This window comes from Urocitellus parryii, chromosome 3 (genome assembly GCF_045843805.1).
Source record: "Urocitellus parryii isolate mUroPar1 chromosome 3, mUroPar1.hap1, whole genome shotgun sequence".
Classification (NCBI taxonomy): Eukaryota; Metazoa; Chordata; class Mammalia; order Rodentia; family Sciuridae; genus Urocitellus; species Urocitellus parryii.
Window position 1 is genome coordinate 144459639 of NC_135533.1, and position 23236 is coordinate 144482874.

Below are 23236 nucleotides of genomic sequence, written 5' to 3' on the forward strand. Positions count from 1 at the left end.
GAGGAGAAGGGGACAGAAGACCACTTACGGTGGGTGACCCGGGGAAGGAGCCTTTGAACTGAGATCTGAATAAAAAGGAGGTTCGTGTTTCAAAAATGGGGGAGTAGAATGTTCCAGGCAAATGCACCAGCAAGGGCGGAGACTTAGAGGTAGGATCAGGCGCAGTTCCCAGGACCTGTGGCCACCATCTGTGAACTGCACACTGAGCAAAACTGTCCCAGTCTAAGCAAAGTGAGTTAAGCCTCCCCTCTGGGTCTTTATAAGTGGATCTTCCTCCTTCTCTCTCCCTCCCTCCCTCCCTCTCTCTCTCTCTCTCTCTCTCTGGACTGTCCTCTTCCTCTCCCTGCCTCCTTGGCCTGCAAGCGCATACTTTGGGTCTCCTTTTCCCCTGATTGCACCAACAAAGAGGAGAATGCTTCCTGCATGCAGGAGCCTCTGAGTTCATTTTACGGTCTCATAGATCAAATCACAAGGTCATTGCCAGCCGGCTGGTCCCGCCTACTCCCTGGACGGTGAGCCTACTGAAAGCACAGAAAACTTCTTACTACTGGCTAAAGCCTCAGCACTTGGAATCATCTACGCCACAAGGAATTCTGTAAACGAGTTACCATAACTGGAAAGGGCCCAGGGCTTGGATGACTTTTCTAGCAGTCAGCTGGTCTCCAGGCCGTGGGGCCAGGTTCTGTAGGTCCTCGCCTAACTCCAGCCTTGCTCCTCTCCGGGACAAGCCCACCCCACTGCCTTCCCAGGATGACGCCCCTCCCTTCCTTAGGGAGAAAGTTCTAGAAGCAGGGAGTCCGGCTCCCAGCTCTGTGTCTCCCATCTCTTCGTCTCTCAGGAGACCCTGCCCACCCTCAGAAGGCCCTGCCGTCACCGCTGACTGAGCACACCACCATGTTCTTTGTGCTTCTCCAACAGGGGTCCCAAGGGGCCAGAGGGCAAGTGGAGTGGTGAGGAGCGGCCCCTCAGCCAGAGGACAGCGAGAGCCCACTGCCTGCTGGGCAGGGCAGCGCTGACCCCGCAGCTCAGGGGACACCTGCTGCTCTGTGCAGGGACCTGACCCCTGCATCCAGCTCCCAGCTGCCCCGAACCCCGTGTCCATTCCGTGAGCCAATCCCCACCTGGCTCCTTGTTGGCACTTCTGAAGGTCACTCCTGTTAAGAGCCTGGGCTTGGGGCTCGGAGAGTCTGGATTCCAGTCCCAGCTCTTCCACCTCCCACCCCCTGTGTGACTTTGGGCAAGACACGTCACTCCCCTGAGCTTCAACTTCCTCGGACACACAGGTAGATCACAATAATCTCTTCTTGGGTGGACTGGCGACCGAGCCTTTAGCTCGTGGAGTCCAACACGGGGTGCATAATCCATGAGTGAATTTCAATTTCTGCTTTTATTACGATCGTTGTTATAGATATATTTTTGGTACCAGAGATCGAACCCAGGGGTGCTTAACCCCTGACCCGCATCCCCAGCCCTTTGTATTTTTTTTTATTTTGAGACAAGATCTCACTAAGTTGCTCAGGGCCTTGCTAAGCTGCTGAGGCTGGCTTTGAACTTGCGCTCCTCCTGCCTCAGCCTTCCAAACCGCTGGGATGACAGGTGTGTACCACCACTCCTAGCTGTGATAAATATTTTAAGGAAAGGAAGGCATAAAAAAAAAAATCTACAGAACGCCATTCCTAAGAGGTCCTTAGAGATTCTGAAGCCCAGAAATTGCCCTAGGGCCGAGGGGGTAATGTATGTGCAGGAGGAAGCTGGAGACGGGTAATTAGGAGTGGTGAGGTCTGTGGCAAAAACAATTGCGTAAACCACAATCATTCAAATTCTGTTTGTGTCCATCCAACTAAGTGGGTCTTAGGCCAGTTTTATCCTGTGGATCACCACTTCAAGACGTCTGAGGGCCTAACCCTGTCACTGAGGCTCAAGTTCAGTAAGAACAGGAATTCGAGCCCATTAAGCCCTTGGTACATTGCCATCTCATCGCGAGACCCCCCTGCCCCTTGAAGGAGCTGGAACTGGGGATCTGAAGCCTATTATTCAAATTCCTGAAGAATAGGCCCAGGGAATTCTTTATACATAGTCCAGTTGCGAGGGATTTTTGAAAAAGAAAAATAGCCTTGATCATTTTTCTAAAACCAACATTCTGTGATACGCTTATGATAAGCCCCTCCTCTTCCAAAGAAAACCCACCCTAGACATTCTGGCTGGCTGACCCCCCGACACACACACGAGTTCCCTCCCTCTTTACGGAGCCTGCTTCACAAGGACAACATGAGAATTCAGCACAAATCCGTTCAGATGCTTCGCACAGAGAGGAAAGATGAAATGCTCCAGAAGTTATTCCGAGCTTTGGTGTGGTGCCGGGGGGAGTCACCCTGCCTGCAAGGTAAACCGAGTTTCCAGGAGGAAAATAATGCATCGACAACCGTGGTCACATCGCAACACGGACTATCGATTTGTTGGGTCATTATTTCTGCGCTGGGCAACCCAGGCAGAAGGCAGGCAGGGGGTGCAGAAGGCAGGGAGCTGGGCACTGCTGTGGGGGGCTCTCCCCCGAGCCTCTGGCTGGAGAGGGTGGGTAGGCCCCTTCTTCTGCCTCCTGATCGGCCCCTGTACCAGGGCAGGTGAACAGCCTCGGTTTTTCTCTTCCTTGCCCTCTTTTTATTTTTTATTTAGTTATTTATTTACTATTTTATTTTATTTTTTTTACACACACACACACACACGCTGTGATGGATAGAAGGATGCATCTGCAAGCAGACACTGGCTTCTCTAAGGCAAATTCTCTTTTCCACCTTCCTGTTTATCACAACAGAGATTTATTCATCCACATTTAAACATGAGACCCAGCTTAGCCTCAGAGACGAGATGCCCACAGAGTGCATATGCCAAAGGCAAAGCTAAGCTACAGCCTTCTGCATAAAAGGCGGCTGAGTCAGGCACCCGCCGTACCCCCTCCAGAAGGTGGCCTTGTCTCGGGCTATTTCCTACAACTAGATAACGCCGTCACCCAGACGTTGGTGGCCCGAATACTACTTTAGGACTTCAATAGCATTTGCTATCATCTCTGATCTCACTTATTACTTGCGCTGTTTTTTTAAAAGACAGAATAATTTTAAAAGAGAAATATTTTTTAAGAGAGAGAATCTTTTTTTTTTTTTTTTGAAGATGGACACAACACAATGCCTTTATTTTTATGTGGTGCTGAGAATCGAACCCGGGTCCTGCCTGTGCTAGGCGAGCGGTCTACCACTGAGCCACAGTCCCAGCCCCAAGGAGAAATATTTTTAAGGTCAACCATAACAAAAAATTTTAAATGATCTGTGGAGAGAGAGAGAGAGAGAGAGAGAGAGAGGGAGAGAGAGAGGGAACTGGGTGGACAAGCCTGAGGCTCTAGAATTTTCTGTCTATACTTTTTTGGTTGCTTTGACTTTTAAGAGCCATGTGGATGCTTCCCACCATTGAAGAAAAAAAAAATTATATTAAAAGTGAATCCCTAAAAAAATGAAAAGTAAATAAATACATCTCCATGTGATTGCATTCCAATTGAACAAAACAGACTCCGCATGCAAAAAAAAAAAAAAAATATTAAACTGATTTTGGTAACCCTATCAGAGGTGGGTAGTGTATGTGTGATCACTCTGAAATGCATGTGTGTGCATCGTAAAGGGAAAAGGAAACGAGTAATTGTGGTGATATCAGTAACTGTGGCTTTTGGGCACAGCAGAAAGGAACACAAACATAAGAATTATGAGGTATGGGAAAAAACTGTAGTTTTAACTGGACATACAAGTAAAAATTCATAATGCATTTTGGATCCTAATATCATATTTCCTAGGTCTGAATGCTAAAAAAAAATAAAAAATCCCGGAAACATTGACGCACTCATCCAGTAGTGATAAGAAACTGTGGTCACAGCCTAAAGGAATATGCTGTATGGAGAAATGGTTGATTCCAGAAAAGGGAATTTGTATGTTGAACTTGAGGCCCGTTGACATACCACAAAGCAAGAAAGTCATTAAAAGATATCTGGGTCACATCACAGGACTCACAAACCAACAGAATATGCTCTCTTGACTAACGTGGGGACCTCGTCAGCATCAAGAAGAATGATAGCACCTCATTAAAGCACGTGGAATGTGTTTAAATCCACGGATTCTTCATGAGAACACACAAACAAGGAACTCACTGTCACCTCGGGAAATTGCTAGTGCATCCAAAATGGTGAGTCAGGCTCACGATTTTATAAACTAGGAAACACAAGGAAAGGATCCAGTGTTTATTTTGCCTCTTCTGTACTAGTGGTGATGAGAGCTATTTCTTTCTAGAAGTATTATAGCTAATACATGAAAAATAAATGATAGACTTGAATATACCATTTTGCAACCCTGAGGAAATTAATAAACTAGGAAATGATCTTCAATATCAACTCGCATCACAAGAAAAGAGGAAAACATACACTATTTACTTCCTGGTGAAATATCTTTGGAACCTCAATATGATTGATTAAGCCTTTTAGCTTTTGCCACCACTTACCGAGACATTGAGGGTGCAGAGAAACATGTTGTGTGAACCAACAGATGCAAAATCAGCAAAATACAGATGACGGGAAACTCTCCTAGACAAACAAGCAAGTTTTTTATGGAACAAAAAAAGGAAACAGAGAGGTGGTATGCATGTATGTGGGGATGGGGAAAGGAGCCTATAAACTGAAGGATTTTTAAGGCAAGTTGTCATCTCACCCCCATGAAAGGTCCTTATTTGAATCCCAGTGGATCAGTCAGCTTCCCCCCCATCACTGTTACAAAATACCTGAGATAATCAGCTTTAAAAAGAAGAAAGGTTATTTTTGAGTCACCGCTTTGGAGGCTTCCGCCCAGTGTTTTTTGACCTCATTGATTTTGGGCACGTGGCAAGGCTGAACACAGAGGCAGGATTGTATGATGGAGGAAGCATCCAGGAAACAAAAAGAGAAGAAAGATGTGGTCAGAGTCCCCATATCTCATTTAATGGAATGTCCCCAGTGACCTAACTTGCTCCACCCATTAAAGGTTCCATCATCTCCTAACAGTGCCACGGACTGGGGACCAATGGCCTTTAACAGATGGGCCTCTGGGGGACATTGATTTAAAACATAGCGTCCATTCAAACAAAGAAACCCATAAATAGTAAACCCACACTGAAAGGCCACTGGGAAAGGAATGTTAATTCCACCTGGGTGGATGATATCGCAGACATGCTACAACAAACAAAAAACAGAGCTTCTGTCTCTCCGAGATCTTTCCAGCAGTCTTTACAGATGGAATAACACAATGCCTTGGATTTGCTTCTTGATAATTTAGAAGTGTGGAAACTGGGTCAGAGGGCAGACGAAACAAGACCAGCTGCGAATCGATAATTGTCGAGGCTGGACTGGGGGTTCACAGGGACGCCTGCCAGGGCCCACACTTTGGGATATGTTTGAAAATTTTCTGTCATGAAAAGATTTTTTTTAAGTGACTCACTTCTTTAATAAATTTGCTTAAAGAAAGAAAAATCAGGGCAGGTTGAGTATCTCCAGTCTGAAAATAAAAATAAATAAATGAATAAAAATTCTGAAACTGGACCTTTGAACTTGAAGCATTTCTGATTTTAGATTTTAGGATTAGGAATGTTCGATCAGTCCTGGGAAAGCTGGGAATGGAACCACCATTTGACCCAGCTATTGCCCTTCTCGGACTATTCCCTGAAGACCTTAAAAGAGCGTACTACAGGCACACTGCCGCCTCGATGTTCATAGCAGCACAATTCACAATAGCTAGACTGTGGAACCAACCCAGATGCCCTTCAATAGATGAATGGATAAAAAAAATGTGGCATTTATACACCATGGAGTATTACGCAGAACTAAAAAATGACAAAATCATGGAATTTGCAGGGAAATGGATAGCACTAGAGCAGATTATGCTAAGTGAAGCTAGCCAATCCCTAAAAAACAAATGCCAAATGTCTTCTTTGATATAATGAGAGCAACTAAGAACAGAGCAGGGAGGAAGAGCAGGAGGAAAAGATTAACATTAAGCAGAGACATGAGGTGGGAGGGAAAGGGAGAGAAAAGGGATATTGCATGGAAATGGAAGGAGACCCTCATTGTTATACAAAATTACATATAAGAGGTTGTGAGGGGAATGGGAAAATAAACAAGGAGAGAAATGAATTACAGTAGATGGGGTAGAGAGAGAAGATGGGAGGGGAGGGGAGGGAGGATAGTAGAGGATAGGAAAGGTAGCAGAATACAACAGTCACTAATATGGCATTATGTAAAAATATGGATGTGTAATGATGTGATTCTGCAATCTGTATTTGGGGTAAAAATGGGAGTTCATAACCCACTTGAATCTAATGTATGAAATATGATATGTCAAGAGCTTTGTAATGTTTTGAACAACCAATAAAAAAAGGAATGTTCGATCAGTAAATATTTATGCAAATACTAACAAAAATCTGAAAAACTCTTAAAAACTCTTATAATCTGAAAAGGTGAACTACAACATTTTTCCCCCTGTAACTTGTTCATGTCAGGTCTCTCGGTCACAGTGATGCAAACCTCACTAAGACCCTTTATGACCCTTTGTTCCAATGTTATTTCGTGCTTTGGGGTGCCTAGATAACACCCAAAACCTTCTGCCAGGGGTACCACCAGGGTTCCAGGGCACATTGCTTTGAGAAACGACATCCTACTGTCGGCTTTTCAAACGCTGATGGTGGTTGTCTAATTCTATATTAAAAAGTAAAACGAGACTCGGAGTCTAATGTCATGGCGTGGAGTACGTTGTTCCATCTCCAGCTCCTTACTTCTGCCTGCGTTCTCTGGATGCACGCACGCTTTTCCGACATGTGGTCTCTGCACACACTGGCCCTTTTCTTAATAAGCTGACTCCTTATTCTTGACCTCGGCTTAAATGCAACTAATCTCAGAGGGATTTGGCCTCTGTACACTCAGATTAATAAATTCCCCAGTTATCCAGATTCATTCACACCTTTTCTCCTTAGGGACATTTTTCTTTGTGATACTCCCCTGCTCCCGACTGGACCATAAGCTCTCTGAGAGCAGGACCTACTTTTGCCCCTGTCCAAGTACTAGGCCCAAGACATAGTTGCCCGTCAATGAATGCCAGTCTTGGACATAAAATGATATCATGGGAAATTGATAAAATGATGAAGAGGGCAGACTTTGCAAGACAGACTGGCTAGGTTCACATGTTGCCTCTACCTTCGACTAGCTGTGTGTCCTTGGACAAGTTACTTCACCTTTCTGTGCATCTGTATCCTTTTATGTAAAATGTGGTTACTAGTAACCGGATCTAAAGTGTAGGGTTTTTTTTTTTTTTGTGAGCGTTAAATAAGATAATATTTTTAAAGTAATTTGAACAATGCCTGGCACCAAGTACTATATAAAACTTTATGATTATAGTTATGTACAAGTACTCCTATGACACAGAGTATGTTATGTAGAATGTACATAGAGTGTACATAAAACTTAGTCCTTTTCTCTCATCAGATTGCAGTTAAATGACTATAAACATTATCAGCCAGCACAGTGTGTTATATTGTCATTTGTTTCTACAGTTATAAAATCTTGCCTTCTTGCCTGTAGACTGGTATAATATCGACATTAGTCTGCTATATTCTTTATATAGAATCTGCTTTTATTGAACTCCTACTGTGTTCGACATGGATGATCCAAATAAGAAGTAGACATATAAACTAAGCAACCCAGGAAGGAGGACCCTGGTTCATCCATGTTAGTCCGGGGGCTTTGGAATTCTGGAAAAGGAATAGACTATGAATGTCAGAGGCAGGATTTAGTTTAGACCCAAAGTAGAACTTTCAAGAAGTGAGTTTCGGTCCACCCTGATTAGTACAATCATGTTTTTCTCCCCCAAATATCTGTATGAGGAATACAGAATCTCATCATTTGAACGGCTTCCTCTGATCCTGCTCAAAGGTAGAAAGACAGATTGTTCTCATTATCATATTTCCTGTAATCTCAGTAATTATTCGAATCTTTCATTGTTCACTGGACTTTTGGAAACAGGTACAGACTGTCAAGTTCCCTGAAGTCCCTTGAGACTGGTAGATAATGACTAGCCTCGTTATAGACAGAGAAGTCCTGGACACAGAGAGATTAAGGCATTTACCCGAGGTAACACAGTCATGTTCCTGAGTGGAACTTGAACTGTCTGCGGAGGAGACGCAGGTGTTTCTCTGAGCTGGAGCTGACACCTCTTTGGATCTCCAGAGGAAGAAAGCACAAGAATCTCTCTGAGCCGCTGCTCTAGAGTGCCTGGGGTTGAAAATCCTGGAATCACTTCTTCTTTCCCTTTTTTTTTTTAAAGATGAAATGACACCCCAATTAGGTAAAGAAGCAGCATCTAGGCATGGATGGCAAATTGATTTTTTCTAGATGCTGACTCCAACCCATTAGTAATGGCTCTCTAGAAGGCTGGTTTGAGAAGGATTCTGAGGTTAGGACCCAGCAAGAGGGCTGCAATGAATTCTCCACACCTGTAGGGGGCAGCATTTGGAGGATTAAGCAGCAATTGTGCCACATATTATTTGTCTTTATCCATCCAGTACTGGCAGGCCTCAGTTCATGGACTAGGGTGGCTTGCACCCAGGAAAACAGAGAGCAAGGCCCCGAGGGACTCAGGCACAGAGGGTCCTACCGTGACAGACACAGGTGGTCATGGACCTGGAGGGTCTAGAGTTTGAGTTGTGTTGGAGAAATCAGGCCTAAAGACTAAGCGTGAAAATATGGGAAGGAGTCCACGGTTAGGCACGGGGGCCCAGAGGTGAATCAGACTGTGAACTCCTCCAGGGAAGGGGCTCTCTGGTTTCTGGACCCTCAATATCCAGATCCCCAACCAGGATCCAAGGTGGGCCTCGATGAATGATTATTGAGCCCCACATAGAGCCTGGCCTAAGATGCTAAGATTGCAACAGTGTTTGTCATAACAGCTACTATTTAACAGTCATTTGCCAAGAAGGGGACACCGTGCTAAGTCCTTTATGGGTGATATCTTCTTTCATCACAACGATCCTATAAAATGCCTGCATTTCACAGAGGGGGGAACTGAGGCAGAGCTGGGCTTCATACTCTACTTCTGTCTGACTCCCAGCTGCCATGCCCTCGGCCACTCGAAAAATCATTGGTGTCTTTAGGAAATCATGTTCCAGACCTCTGCTCCGAGGACTGTGTACTGTGTAGTCCCTTGAGTCCTCACAGTCTATTTAAACCTGTGATATTCAATCTCCATAGCTTCTTCATGTTACTGATGAAGAAACTGAAGCACAGGAAAGTGAGTTTATTGCAGGAGACTCCCAACTCTAGAAGGCTCAACACCAAGGAGTACTTTGCCCGTTGGTATCGGGTGGTTTTGCATGCCAGTGTGTAGTATCCCCTGGCCCCACCCCCAAGCAAAAGCAGAAACTGTCTTTTTAGGTCCCTTTGATTGATTTATTTTAATTTTGAGACCCGGCCTATGTGGCTTAGAGGCTTGCTACGCTGTTGAGGCTGGCCTCGAACTTGGGATCCTCCTGCCTCAGCCTCCCGGGTTGTATTGGATTACAGGTGTGCAGCCACCTCCCTGGCTCCACTTCCTCATCTTTAAAAGCTCCCACTTGAGCTGCCTGCCGTGGGGTTCTGAGGAGGGAATGGTGTGCACCTGGGAGCTTTGACAACCCTCTAGGAATTAAGAACAGAAACACAGCTGGGAGAGGTTGATTGACTTCGTGGGAGGAGGATCCCACCTATCTCCCGCAAGTGACTCAGGGCAGACCCCCCATTGTCATGACTAAGGATCGTTTTTTAAATATCCCAGGCTACTGCATTTAAAGTGACATGAACTGCAGGTGGAAAACAGGGCTTGAGGGCAATCGAGGAATGGGGGGTTTGCAGCATGGGGTGGGGATCAAGAGGGAGGCCAGGAGCGAACCTCCTCTTCACTCTCCGCCACCTCCAAGTATCCCAGCCCAACTGCACCACCAGGAAGCCGCTACCCACTAAAAAGGCCGTCAGTGCACCTCTAGCTGTCGACCAGAAGGGGTCACTGCCGAGCAGACTGCGCTCTGGGCACTCCTCCTCAGCCCCACAAACAATGCACACCGACCCAGACGTGTGTGTTCTTCCAGAGGGATACTCTTACTCCGGGGTTCTTGCTTCTCTTGTCCCCATCTTATCCTCTCTTCCTCTTAGCCTCATCCCCCTGTTTAGCTCCCGTTCCCTTTCAAATAATTTCTGAAGTTCACATTGGTGTCCCTGCCCTTCGCTCTGTCCCCACGGTTACCAGTATCAGCAAGAATCATAGGTTTGTTCCCGCTGTGGCCGGGACCGGGTGCCGGGTCCTTGGAGGCCTGTAAGACTCAACAAAGCCCGCCTCCAAGAGTTTCCAGCCCAGGGATGGGAGGGAGGAGAGATTCGAGAGAGATGGGCTAAGGGGTCCCGCAAAGATCACCTCTTTTAATAATAATAATAATAATAACAACAACAACAACAACAACAACCTAAGAAAGCAAGAAAAATTCAGCCCAGATTCTATGCGTCTGGAGTTTGAGATCCCAAAGCCGCACCATTTGCTGGGATTAGGTTGGAAGGGCGGGAGGGAGGGGTAGAAGATGGGGGAGGAGAGCCCGAAAAGTTACTGTTCCCTTGGAGTCCCCAGACCCCGCCCCAAACTCTCCCCCTTTTAGCTCTTTCTTTTACAAAACGATCCCTTTTTCCCCCGAAAAGCGGATGCTCCCCGAATTCCCCAGAAGTGGAAAGTGTGTGTGTGGGAGGGGTCCCCTTCCTTGGGAAGGCTTCGGCAGCGGGGACGTTGGGCAGGCTGGCTGAGAGGCACAAAGGAGATCCCCTTTGCCGCGCCCCAGGCACAGATGTAGCGCTGCGCCCCTCTGCGGGTGGGGGCCGGCTCGGCAGATGGCGAGAAGCCGAATTGGTGACGGATTGTCCATTAAATGGCACTTTCTGGGTGGTGGAGATCTCTCGGCCCCCGGGCGCACAGAGGAACGCCAGGGACCCCCTTTGCGGGGCCTGGGCGGTCCCTCCCAGCAGCGAAGGGGGCAGGCTGGCCTGAGCGAATCGGTGAAGTTTTTCACTGGGCCCTTCCATAGGAGATCACTGCAAGACTTGGGAAGGGGCTGGGAAGGGAGGTGGCCGAGCCTCGGGGGTGCACGAGGAAAGTATGGTGTGTGGGGGGAGGGTAGGCCCACGATGATGGAGGAGGAGAAAGAGCCGGGAAGCAGGATTCCCTGCCTGGCTGAGCCCGGGGTGGGGGACAGCTTCACAGTAGGGTCAGCGCTGCAACTCCGTGGCCGCGGGGCCTTGGTGACAGGCGCACGCCCCGCCCTTTCTCCTCCCAAGACCTGCGGGCTTTTGTTATGCAGATGGCGGCAGGAGGCTGAGCCAGAGGAGGAGGAGGGGGTGGGTGGGAAGGAGGAGAGACAGGGAGGGAGAGAGAGGGGGGGAGGCAAGTGCAGCTCGCGCGACCAGCCTCCTCTTCCAACGTCACATTGTGCGAGAGACAAAACCCGGGCGCGCCGGAGCTCACACGCGCACGCACACCCGGACGACCCGGTCGCCTCTGCTCTCCCAGCGCTGCCGAGGAAGCCGGCCCTGCTGGCCCTGCCCGGGCTGCGCAGCCCTGCGAGCTGGGAGCGCAGCCCAGAGCCAGCCCAGAAGGCGACGAAAGCCGGCGGACGAGCCCTCTGGCCCCGCTGCCGGTCCAGACCCGGGCGCCCCATCCCCCGCCCCGAACTCCGATCCTCCCACCCCACCCCTCTGGCTTTCCCGCGGACAGCGCCCGGAGCCGGCTGCGCCCCCGTTTGGAAGCCACGTTTCAGCACTTCGGACAGCGCCCGGGCGCCCCGCGGGCCCCTTGGGGTCGGCTATGGCGAGCGTTCAGCAGGGCGAGAAGCAGCTTTTTGAGAAGTTCTGGCGAGGAACCTTCAAAGCGGTGGCCACCCCGCGTCCCGAGAGCATCATTGTTGCAAGTATCACTGCCCGCAAGCCGCTGCCAAGGTAAGGACCTCGTTCTTCAGAGGGGAGACCCCGGCAGGTCCCCCTTTCTGGCCTGTGCCCCGGAGCGGTGAGGGGTGGATGCAGGCAGCTGCGCTGTCTCTTCCTGTCACTACTCGGTGTCTCCCGCTGGAACATGGGAACTAATTGCTCGTGTTGAGGAAGAAGCATGTGAGAGGGACGGGGATTCTTTGGGGACAGACGCTGCACGGACCCTATTGCTCCTATGCAAGAGATTTTTTGCTTTCTTAGGGTGGGCGGTGCGGCTGGGGTATGACTTGACTGAAAAACTTTTCTTGGTATCACAGAGCTCAGAGGGCAGGGGCCAAAGGAATGGTGGATAGGGGGTGATTGGGGAATGTTGGGCAAGGTGAGGGGTGAACCGGCTGGAACCCTGGGCAAAGGTAGCCGCACATTGCTGTCCTCAGCTCAGAAACCAGGGAGCTCTGAGCGTTTTGACAAAAATCCCATATGTTGTTCCCTCAAATACACCCAAAACAGCACCCTCCTCCACGCCTTTTGGGCCGCCAGTGCTGCTGCTGCTGCTGCTGCTGCCGCCACCAAATTCTCTCCTCCCCAGCATCCAAAACTGGGATTCTGAGCTCGGGGAGTCAGGGAGGAGTCTTCTGAAATCTTTTATTTGGTTTTTCAAAAAGTCGCTGATTGCTTTGAACTCAGGGATAGTAGCAGATCCTGGAGTCGTGGAAAATAAAATAAAATAAAATAAAATGATCCAGGAGGAGAAAGGGGAAGAAATGAAAGGCAGAAAGAGGCAGAACAAGATGTGGGGTGAAGAGATGAGGGTGCTGGGGAGAACCCAAGCGTTCCAAGACAGAGAAACCCCCCTCTTCTTTTGATAAGTCATTCCATTTAGAGGAGTTTTGAGAATGAAAGGAAGAAGGCTGTGCCCTCTGTCAGGGAGAATCAAGGCAGGATGCAAACTCCTCTTTTGCTAGTGTTGGGTGTGCGGTTTGGCGGGCAAAAAAAGGAAGAAGCGGGCCAGGGGGGATCACTTGGTGGATTTATTAATCCTGGCAGGCGACATTAGGGAGTAGATTGAAAACATGTTTGAGAAAGTGTTTTGGACAGAAGGCTTGTTCTGGGACAACTCGATCTGAACTTTGCAGTAGGTATGGGGTCGACGGGGAATCACACCTGCAAAAATAAAACCCATACTGCAGAACTTTCCTCTAGTCGGATAGAAGCTCAGATAAGTCTTTAGAAAAAAAAAAAATGGATGTCCCCTGTTGGGACCGGGTGACCAAGAAACACGATGGGCCAGTGCAGCAGGCTTCAAGCGGCAGATAGTATTTGCAGAGGAGAGGAAGGGGGAAGCCACTGTCAGGCTGGAGAAGGGGAACAATAAGGCCAAATGCCATTAAAAGCTGACGTTTCCCTGCTCCAGAAGAGGTTCTTTGTAGAGAGTTTTGACGTCAGCAGTTTTATCTTCCTGGTTCTCTGCCATCCGATCCACCTTTGGAGTGTATCTACAGTTGGCAAATCAGATGCTGCACTGGCCAAAGATTATGCCCTTGTAGGAGGGACTCGGGGATTTTGATTGGAAACTCCAAGTGTGGCATTTGGTCCAGAGTTTCTCATCTATTTTAGGAGCAAGGGGGCGGGGAGTGAAGGAAGCAGATTCCTGATGGGGCTCTAATTCAGAAGAGCATGTCCCTGTCTACCTCCCTTAGTACTTCCTTGTTTTGTCTGGCTGGGACTAACATGCCTTTTTCTTGGTCGTCGTGTCAATCACATAAATTTTCTACCCAGTGTCCCGAACCCTCCTGCTTTCGGTGGCTTTGAGATAATTCTGATTTAATCTGTCTGAGACCTTTTACAACAGCTCCCACATATGCCCCTGTTTTCATTTCTCTCTGGGTTTCTTTTAATGTCTTGGGTCTCCTCTCTCCTGAGGTTCAAGTCTGAGCTCCAAGCCCTTGATGTATGTCATGCTAGGAGGATCCTGTTTAATACTTCCGTAACAGGCGTGGCCTCTCTGTGGAACAGATCCCAGTTTTATGGGTGTTTTTCTTGGTGTGGGTGGGACAGGGAGCATGCGAGGCTTGTGTTCAAGGCTGGGATTGAGCTGTCTTTTCATAAGATGGGCTCTCAAACCTCACCCCAGCAGCCGCCTCCAGGGATGGTCAGTTTCTACTTCCTTTCCGGTGTTCTGTAGTGACTTAAACTTAAAAGCACCAGGTGTGCCAAAGCAGAGTTCTTAGGAGGAAAAAAGGACGGAGACACTGGCATCAGTTGCCCCCGCCCCCCAGTGACTGTTTTTCAGAGAAAATCTAGAGACTCATTCTCATCAGAGATGTTGTTGAGTTCCATGACTCAAACCCAGCTCACAGTCAGCAGATCCGCACAAGTAGAGCTGTCTGCAGGGAGATGGAGGAGGGGCCGGGGAACCCAGTCCTGTTAGGTGCACACTTTGTATTTGTTTAATATTTCCCCCTGAATGAGCTTCCCCAGGATGTTTTAAGTGTCTCTTCCGAAGATAATTGAGCACCAGGATAGAAGTATAGGATCCATTTGTTGATCTCACAGAAACATGCATCCATCACATCCGCTCCAGCAGAAGCCCCTCAGCCCCTCCCTCCTCCCTCCTCCCTCCTCCCCCCTGCTCCCTCCCCCCTCCTCCCTCCTCCCCCCCCCTCCATGAGACATACTTGATGAGGAACAGCTTTATCATGTATCCAATTGCAAGCAGATGTCTGACTCAAATGTCAGAACAGTATAGCAGAGCGGGAGACGGTCTATCATCGTGGTTAAGAAACTGATTGGAACATAAGACAGCCTGGAATCCGGTCCTGGTTCTATCACTTACTGAGCATCCTGAACAAGTAGCTCTACCTGGCTGAGCCGGTTTGTCAGTTTGAAAGCAGAAGTAGTAAGAGTTGGCACCCTAGATGGAGGGAGAGGAGGACTGAAGCTGGTAAAGCCCTCCCTCTGGTGTGCAGCACACAGTGTTTGTTTAGTAGACCTGGGTTCTGTAACAAAGCTTACAGGGCTAACGAGAAATCAACTGTTCCTAGGTATTGTGTTGCATACGCCTTTCCATGTCTTCCTCGAATAATGCTGACCATCAACATCTTGAAGGTTTTTTGTTTGTTTGTTTTGGTAGTAGGGATTGAACTCTGGGGTGCACAACCACTGAGCCACATCCCCAGCCCTACTTTGTATTTTATTTAGAGACAGGGTCTCACTGAGTTGCTTAGGGCCTCTCTAATTTGCTGAGGCTGGCTTTGAACTCACGATCCTCCTGCCTCAGCCTCCTGAGCCGCTGGGATGACAGGTGTGCATCACCACGCCCGGCTAATCTCAAAGTTTTAATTGCATTGAGATAAGAATTAATTAACACACAGGTAGTGTGGGGGGGTGGGGTCTGACTATTTCAGAAACAGGGTGGAGAATAGTGAAGTATTTGGATTCTGGATTGTTTGGTCCAACATCCGTATGGACCATTCTTTTGATTTGTATAGGATAGACCCATAAAGCTCTAACTGTCCGGAAAAAAAAATCATCCCAGTTTTAATCCCTGAGTTTTGTCGAATTTACGGTGATCACATAACTTAGAGTACATAGCAAGAAGTCTTTAAGAAGGAAAGGGACGTTGTTCATAATTATTATTTTTTGCAGGATGGAAAAATCTGAAAGGGACCATTGCAGGTGAGCCACAATGAGGGTCACCCACAGGCAAACTAGGACAATGCCAACTTGTAGGGAAGCCAGAGGGAATCCGCACGCTACCTTCAGTGCAGAGGGACCCCTCTTTTATCCCCACCAACGAAGGGCCATCCTGCTGCCTGGCGCTGACTTAATTCCCTTTGTTGATTGCTTAGCCGAAAAAAGTTTGTACCTAAGAAGTTTCGGCTCAGGGCAAACCGAGTGTTTGAAGGCAGCTGAAATCCCAGTCATCATATCGACGACTGGTGGTCGCTGGGGACCAACTGAACATGGAAAAATCATTTGAAATTAGCATAAGAAAGTTTGTGGATCTGTGAGTGTTCTTAAAGGGCTAGAACAGGGACACCCTCTGAGGCAGTGAGCATCCCTTTACAATTCTTCTGGCAAGCTGCTCATTTTCTTCGAAAATCCTTTCCATGCAGAACTGTCCAGAAGCAGACCTCAGCCCAGTCCCTGTCCAAAGGATCATAAATTCCAAACGATTGGAGCTTTTACTGCATCAAGGGAAAGATGGCCAAACTGTAAGGCAGGGGAAAAAAAATGCCTTTGAACCATTTAATGGGAGACGCCCCTTGGTGCGGAGAGATCAGTTAGCACATTTGTGCTGACTCCATCCTGGGAGCAGGGTGAGGGGCATTTGGAAGCCACTTCCCTGACAGCCTGTGGTTAAGGACCAAGGCACCAAAGGTCACGGAGAATGCTTGCCCTGGCCACGAATAAGTGCTTTTCTCTGGGAGGAGAGTGTTATTGTTTGGGCCAAACCTTTCTGTGTCTGAAAGGTGAAATTTGTTGAACGGGGCCCCGGGGCTGGTGAAGGGGTCACTTTTAACATTCTACTGTGTTCCCTTGGCAAACGCGCCTTCTCAGAGAACTAGGGTGTGGTAGATGCTCACTGAACGTTGGATGCATCGATTGATAAGAACACGTGGTCCAGATCCGGCCACAGATGAGGCCCCCCTCCCAGCCCCACCTCCAGATCAATGCCACCCGAAAGACACACACACACTACAAATGCATTCCACTTGCCTAGCGTCAGAATGAGGCTCCCTAGATGGAGATGTCTGTCTGGCTCTGCAAGAAGACATGTCAGCTGATAGGAGCGCAGGGGGTCCGACTCAATGCTACCTGATCGCACCCCCACTGCAGGACACCACATAGAGGGAGCAGCCCCCAAATCCTAATTCCCGTAACTAGGAGAGAAGCCTGCTTTATGAGCGCGCTGGGCCTGCTGCCGAGGCACCCTATATTTTAAAACTATTCTTCCTCTAGAGTGGCTGGATTTACCTTCCCCGGAGGTAGAAGACTTCTCAGGGCTCAGCCAAACCCGGGCTCTTTAATGTTTTGTGACCCCGAGTGTGTGTGAGGTGTGAGCGGGTATTTCTGAGATGGGGGAAACAGAGGGAGGAGAGACCTGGGCCCCTAAGTCAGATCTACCCAGGCTCGGGTCCTGTGTTGCCATGTCCTAGCTCTGGGACTTGCTGGTCACTTGGCTCCTTTGTGCCTTGGCCTGCCCATCTGTGAAATATTGTTCTCATGGGTGGTGATGAGGAGTGAATGAAATTATTCACATACAGAGCGTGACCAGTGCCCGGCGCATAGGAACTCCATCCAAGGCTGCCCTGACATGGGTCACCTAGAGGGCTCAGCCCCTCACCTCCTGGGCTGGGGTTGTGGTGCTGCTCAGCCCCCTGGCCTCACCTCTCAACTTCCCCCAATAGCCTCTATCCACTTCCAAATATGATTCTGGAATCTCCTCAAGAGCCACCGCTGGAGATCTGCAGAGCTCCCTAAAAACCCTGAAAGATCCCCCCGCCCCCATAGGGAAACCAATCCAGAGGAGTATTTCCTGTTACCCTTTTGCAAACACCAAACGGCTGGGAGACTTTTGGCAAACCACTGGTTCTTTTCAGTCTCAGTCTCCTTATCCATAAAATGGGGCTAATAATAGCAAGCACCCCCAAGAGCCCTTCAGAGGACTGACTGAGGTCCTTTATGGAAAGTGCCTTGGCACCTAGGAAGGACTCCATCCGAGTGAGCGCTGGTTATTAATAATAAATTGTGGCTTTCATTCTTCCAACGTGCCAGGCCTATCACAGGGAAAAAGTTGAAGGAAACGCTTGCTGTCCCTCGAAGGGCTTCAGAATTTAGCGGCCAACATAGACACAGTGGCTCGGGTAGGAGGCAGATGTCTTAAAGTGGGTGGGAATGAGGACGGGAAAGCAGGAAAACAGAGGAGGGAGATGCGTCTGGGAGGCATGGAGTCCTCTGCTTAAGGTCCCACGGTTACCCTTAGTTGTCTGATCTGTAAAATGGGCACGATTCTTTTTATTTCACCAATTGTCATCCACCAACGCCAGGAACGGTCAGAATAAACAAGGTCTTTGCACCCGGTAGGTTCTCGGAGCCCATTTCTCCTCCCATTTAAGTATCTGGATGGGGTTACCCACGGGGGACTCTTCGGTGGTGAAGACAAGGTGCGGTGGGAAGGGACGGCACGTGACATCAGCTTTCCAACCTCCCTGCCCGTGGTCTCCGGCGTGGGCTGTTAAGTCTCTCAGGCTTCACGGTCCAGCTGCAGCTAATATGAAATCCAGCCTCATTCCTTGAGTAACGACGGTTGATGGGGGGATGGCAGTGAACCCACAAATGTCGGAGGAACAGTTAACCACAGAAGAATGAAAGCCCCACGTGGAAGAAGCTGCCTCTGGCTAAAAACATCCGGTCATATTCTAATCCACTCCTTCACTGATTCACTCACTCGACAGTTTTGTTGACCTATGACTCAATACAGCAGCGAGTGACCAGGGGGACATCCCGACATTGTGTAGGGGGGCAGGGAGGGAAGGCCATAAGAGAAGAACCAAATAGTGAAATAATAGAAGAGCTGGGGGCAAGGAAAGCTGTAAACATAACTCATGGGGAACTGGGGCAAAGAGAGAGAAAGGGGGCTGCTTTGTTTGAGGGAGGGGTCAGAACCTGGATGAAGGGAGGGAGCACGCTTAAAGGATAACTGGGGGCGGGGGGAAGTGAGACAGAGGGAAGAGCCAGTGCAAAGGTCCTGAGGTAGAAGTTAGTTTGGGGTATTTGGGCAATAGTAAGGAGGCAGTGTAGCTGAAGCAGGGAGGAGTGCAGGCGATGACTCCTAAGATGTAGTAGGAACTAGATCCAGTGGGGTCTTACTAGCCTGCTAAGGACTTCCTAGGTCCTCAGCTCCTAGGTTCTCAGGGGGCTCCTGTCCTCTGGGTCAGGGTCCTGGGTCTGATCTGATATTCTCCGTTCCCCTCCCCTGACTCTCACACTGCCATCTTTGAACAAGAGAGTCGGAAGCCTAGCAGGACCCCTCCATATGCTAAGGACAAGCATGGAATTTACAATCCCTCTGATTATGATCCATCGGATCGAGAAATTGAAAAAGACAATGTTTAGACTTTCAGATGGCAGTAATAAATTTTGTGCCCATGACAGAAGCTGGAGTTTGCTCTCTCTCTCTCTCTCTCTCTCTCTCTCTCTCTCTCTCTCTCTCTCTCTCTCTCTCGTCCCCATAGGTACAAACCCAGGCCCATACCTGAGGTCCTCACTGCACACCTTGGAGCTATAGTCTATTCTCTCCCTCTCTCTCTCTCTCTCTCTCTCTCTCCCCATCCCCCCAACCCCCGTTTACAATTTTGCTGAGGGAGCTCCCCATATGCCACAGCCTGTGTGCGGAAATCCGTGAAATAAAACACTGAATTAAGATGTCACCAAGACAAAGCCAAACCAAATACAGGGACAATGCCGAACCCTAAAACAGTCATTAAGCCATCCGTGTCTGCGTGGGGCTGTTCAAAACAAATATGAAGATCTCTGCACATGAATATTTCTCATCAGGAGAATCCCCCGTTTGTTGGGTTCCCAGGGCTTGGATCCCGCTGGCGGATTTACGGAGCAGGGACACCAACAGTTCACTATTCTCTGGCTTCATTAAAATGAAGCTCAGGTGAGTGTCCTGGAATTTTACAAGACAGTTAGTCTCCTGCAAGAACAGAGGTGCCATCTGGGCCCGAAGCATCTGTACTCATGGTGTATGTCCACACTCACCCGTGGTGGGAACGTGTGTGCCAAATGCATGTGACTATTGTGCTCAGCCCTGTGCTAAGCACATTCTACCTGTGATCCGGTTCCAACCTCACAGCAACTGCAGGACAGAGGAGGAGACTGAGGGTCAGAGAGTAGGCATGGCTTGCACAAGGACACAAGGCAGATGAGTCAGAACTGGATGAGAAATCAGAGTTCTCTTCTCAAATGGTACAGTCCATTTTGCAGAGGAAACACTGAGACCAGGGAGGTGGGATGCAATTTGTCCAAGGCCACATGGTTCATCTGTGATGGAACCAGGACCTGAATTCAGGTCTGCCTGAATGCCCGCATGCAAGAATGTTCTTTTTTTGGTACCAAGAATTGAACCCAGGGAGGCTCAACCACTGAGCCACATCCCCAGCCCCCTTTATTTTCTACTTTGAGACAAGTTCTCACTAAGTGGTTTAGGGCCTCACTGAGTTGCTGAGGCTGGCTTTGAACCTGTAATCCTCCTGCCTCAGCCTCCTGAGCCAGGATGGCAGGCATGTGCCACCACGCCTGACCTCCAAGTATGTTCTTGTCTCATGGCTACACTTCCTGTCCCTGGAGTCTGCATTCTAAATTGTGGGTGGCTTGTTTTGTTTTGCTCATCTTGTCTTCGGTCCCATCAACTTCGGCAATTGCCAGTGTGACAGTCCCATCTCAGGCCCATCACAGTTGTAGCACCGTCTCTATCCTTCGCCCCCATCTCCACATACAGCCAGAAGACCCTCTTTAAAATCAAGGCAGGTCCTCTAATCTCTCCTGCATTCACTGCTTCTCAGCATCCAGAGCTATGATTCTCTTCATGGTCCATCTCCTGCCCAGATTCTCAAGATGATTTTTAAAATGCCACCCGCTCTGCCCCTCTCCTACCTGCATCCCATTCACTTCAGTTACCAAATTTCCCATATTCCTTCTTGCCACAGGAACTTTGCACATGCTACCAGAAAGCTTGCCCTCCCCCTGGTGCCTAGTTTAAACCCATCCCACTTTCAGATCTCAGCTCAAATGCCATTTCCTGGGGGACTGCTGCCGACTAGGTCACACCCTCCAGGACAGACTTGCTTTTTACCCTGTTCTCAACATGTTTGTAGCTCATATTGATTCATGGGTCATTAATCTTTCCTAATAGGCCAGGCATCATGAAGACAGGAACTGTGTCTATTTGCTCACCTGATACATGGCAGAGGGCCAAACTGACATTGGTTGAATCCATCAATTGCAGGGCTTTCTCCTTTGTCGGAACCACTGTCATGTCTAATACTTATGCACAATGACTGCTCTAGTTTGGGTCTTAAGCATTCCCCAAAGGCCTAGTGGGAGTCCTTTGGGTCTTTGGGGGCGTGGCCTAGTGGAAGGCCTTTAGGTCTTTGGGGGCGTGCCATCAAAGGGGATTATGGGATACCAGCCTCTTTTTCTTCCTGGCCCCGGGTGAGTGGTCCCACTCCATTAGGTGCTCCTGCTTATAATGTGCTACCAAAGGCCAAAGCCATGGGGCCACCCAGCCATGGACTGAAACCTCTAAAATCGTGAGTTAAAATAAACCTTCTCTCTTTAGAAGTTTGATTATCCCAGGCGTCTGTTATAGTAACGCAAAACAGGGGCCGACACAATTGCCAGTATTCAAAAACAGCAGTGTGACTGCTTTTGATTCACAGGAGAACCATTTGGACCACGGAGGCCAGGGACTGCATCTGTCTTCTTCCTTGCAGTGTCTTTGCACCTGATATAGTGGCTCTCATGGTTGGCAATTAAATATTTGTTGAATGAATAATCCACAGAAACAATGCAACTCTAAGCACATTGTCTCGATGAGGAGACCAGACTACAGTGCGCCCTGCAACCGTGGCGCTAAAGGGACTTTAGAGATCATCCAGTTCTCTTGTTTTACAAGAGGAGGACTGAGGGGTGTGTTTTATGATGTGTATAATACACTGGGTCAACAGAACGCACATAATAATTTATAAATAAATACACATGTATGAGGGTTTAATTCTCAAAATTCTTACAAAGAGAAATCTGAGATTAAAAAATAGAAAAAAAAAACTCAGGATACATTGCTGTAATTCAGCTCCTGTTTTCAGACTCGGGAACACTGAACCCACGGAGAGGGAGAATCCCCAGGTCTACAGCCTTAGGCAGCCCAGGTGAGCCCCTGGTTCCCTGGAGCGCTGTTTGCCCAACGTCACGGCTCCTGTTTAAACTTCGTGGTGAGCTCAGGTGACCAGACACCTGCTCTCTCCTGCCACCCCACACCCCCACGGTGAGATATGGCACCCTGCCCTGCAGAGCCTCCTGTGGCGTGTGCTGCCGTCCCGACGGGGTGTCCATCTGCACCCAGCCTGTGCCCGAGAGCAGGTGAGCAGCTCGGGCTGCTCCTGGGCTCAGGTTTCACGGCTGCCCCAAGATAAGGAGCTTTTGTTGGGCCAGCTTCCCTGCCCGGCCTCCCTTCCACAGCCAGGTGGCAGGTGACTCTGGGACTCAGCCTGCTTCCAAAGAGGGGTGAGGTCTCTGGCAGAGTGTGGGTGAGCTCAGGAACACAGTCATCCTGTGGAGGGTTGTTTGCCGCAGGAATGAGAGGACATTACTCACAGCACCTGCTGGGGTCAGCTCCTTAGGAACCACTTTGTCCCCTGGGGCATCTAGTCCCTAAGCCACAATGGGTGGGGGGGACAGTGGGGACCTTTGAGGAGCTCAGATACGGCTTCACCAGTTCACAGATCCCAGGGGGCAGCAGAAAGCGGATCCCAGAGGGATTACTGACATATGAGTCCCTTGACACTCGGTCCCAAGACACCACGCTGCTCAGAGTTTCTCGGAGAAGAAGGTGAAAAAAATTGATATCCTCCTCTTATAAATGGACAAATGAAGCTCAGAGAGGCGGGAAGATTTGCCCGAAGTCAGAGCGTGAAATAGTGACATTATTGTCGCGGTGACTGTTCTTGAACGATTCCTATTGATCTCATTTAATCCTTGTAACAGTGAACATCAGCTTCATGTCCATTTTACAGATGAGGAGCCTGAGGTCGTCCAACAACCTGACATAAGTCCCATATTTCTTAAGTCCAAGTGCAGCATCCCCCAGGGGCTCCTGCATCTCTTTTCTGGGTGGAGAATCTTCTAGAGTGACATCCCCTTTAGTGCCCATGGAGGGGTGTAGGGATTGGGGTGGAGCCGAAAACTGAAAGAGGAACCCAGAGCTCAGGGACTTGAGGAAGAAACCCCCTGTTCCCACCCTGGTTGGACCAGATTGGGGGGGACGAGCCCCAGGCAGCAGGTACAGAGAGTGTGAGACAGGAAATCTTTATTCTGTGGGACGGAGAGGGTCCTGGTTAGGTGTGACCCTCCCCAAAGAAAGGACACCCTGACATCTAAGAGAGCTGGAGTGGCCTTAGGAGT

General features: G+C 49.0%; 1 protein-coding gene across 1 annotated transcript in view; it reads left to right on the forward strand.

Moving 5' to 3' along the window:
* The first annotated feature begins 11924 nt into the window (after nucleotides 1-11924).
* Nucleotides 11925-23236, forward strand: part of Srrm4 (serine/arginine repetitive matrix 4) — a 141827-nt gene continuing 130515 nt past the window's right edge. The window contains exon 1 of the mRNA XM_026403445.2: nucleotides 11925-12055. Within this exon, the coding sequence (XP_026259230.2) occupies nucleotides 11925-12055 (131 nt within the window). The remainder of the gene's footprint in view (nucleotides 12056-23236) is intronic.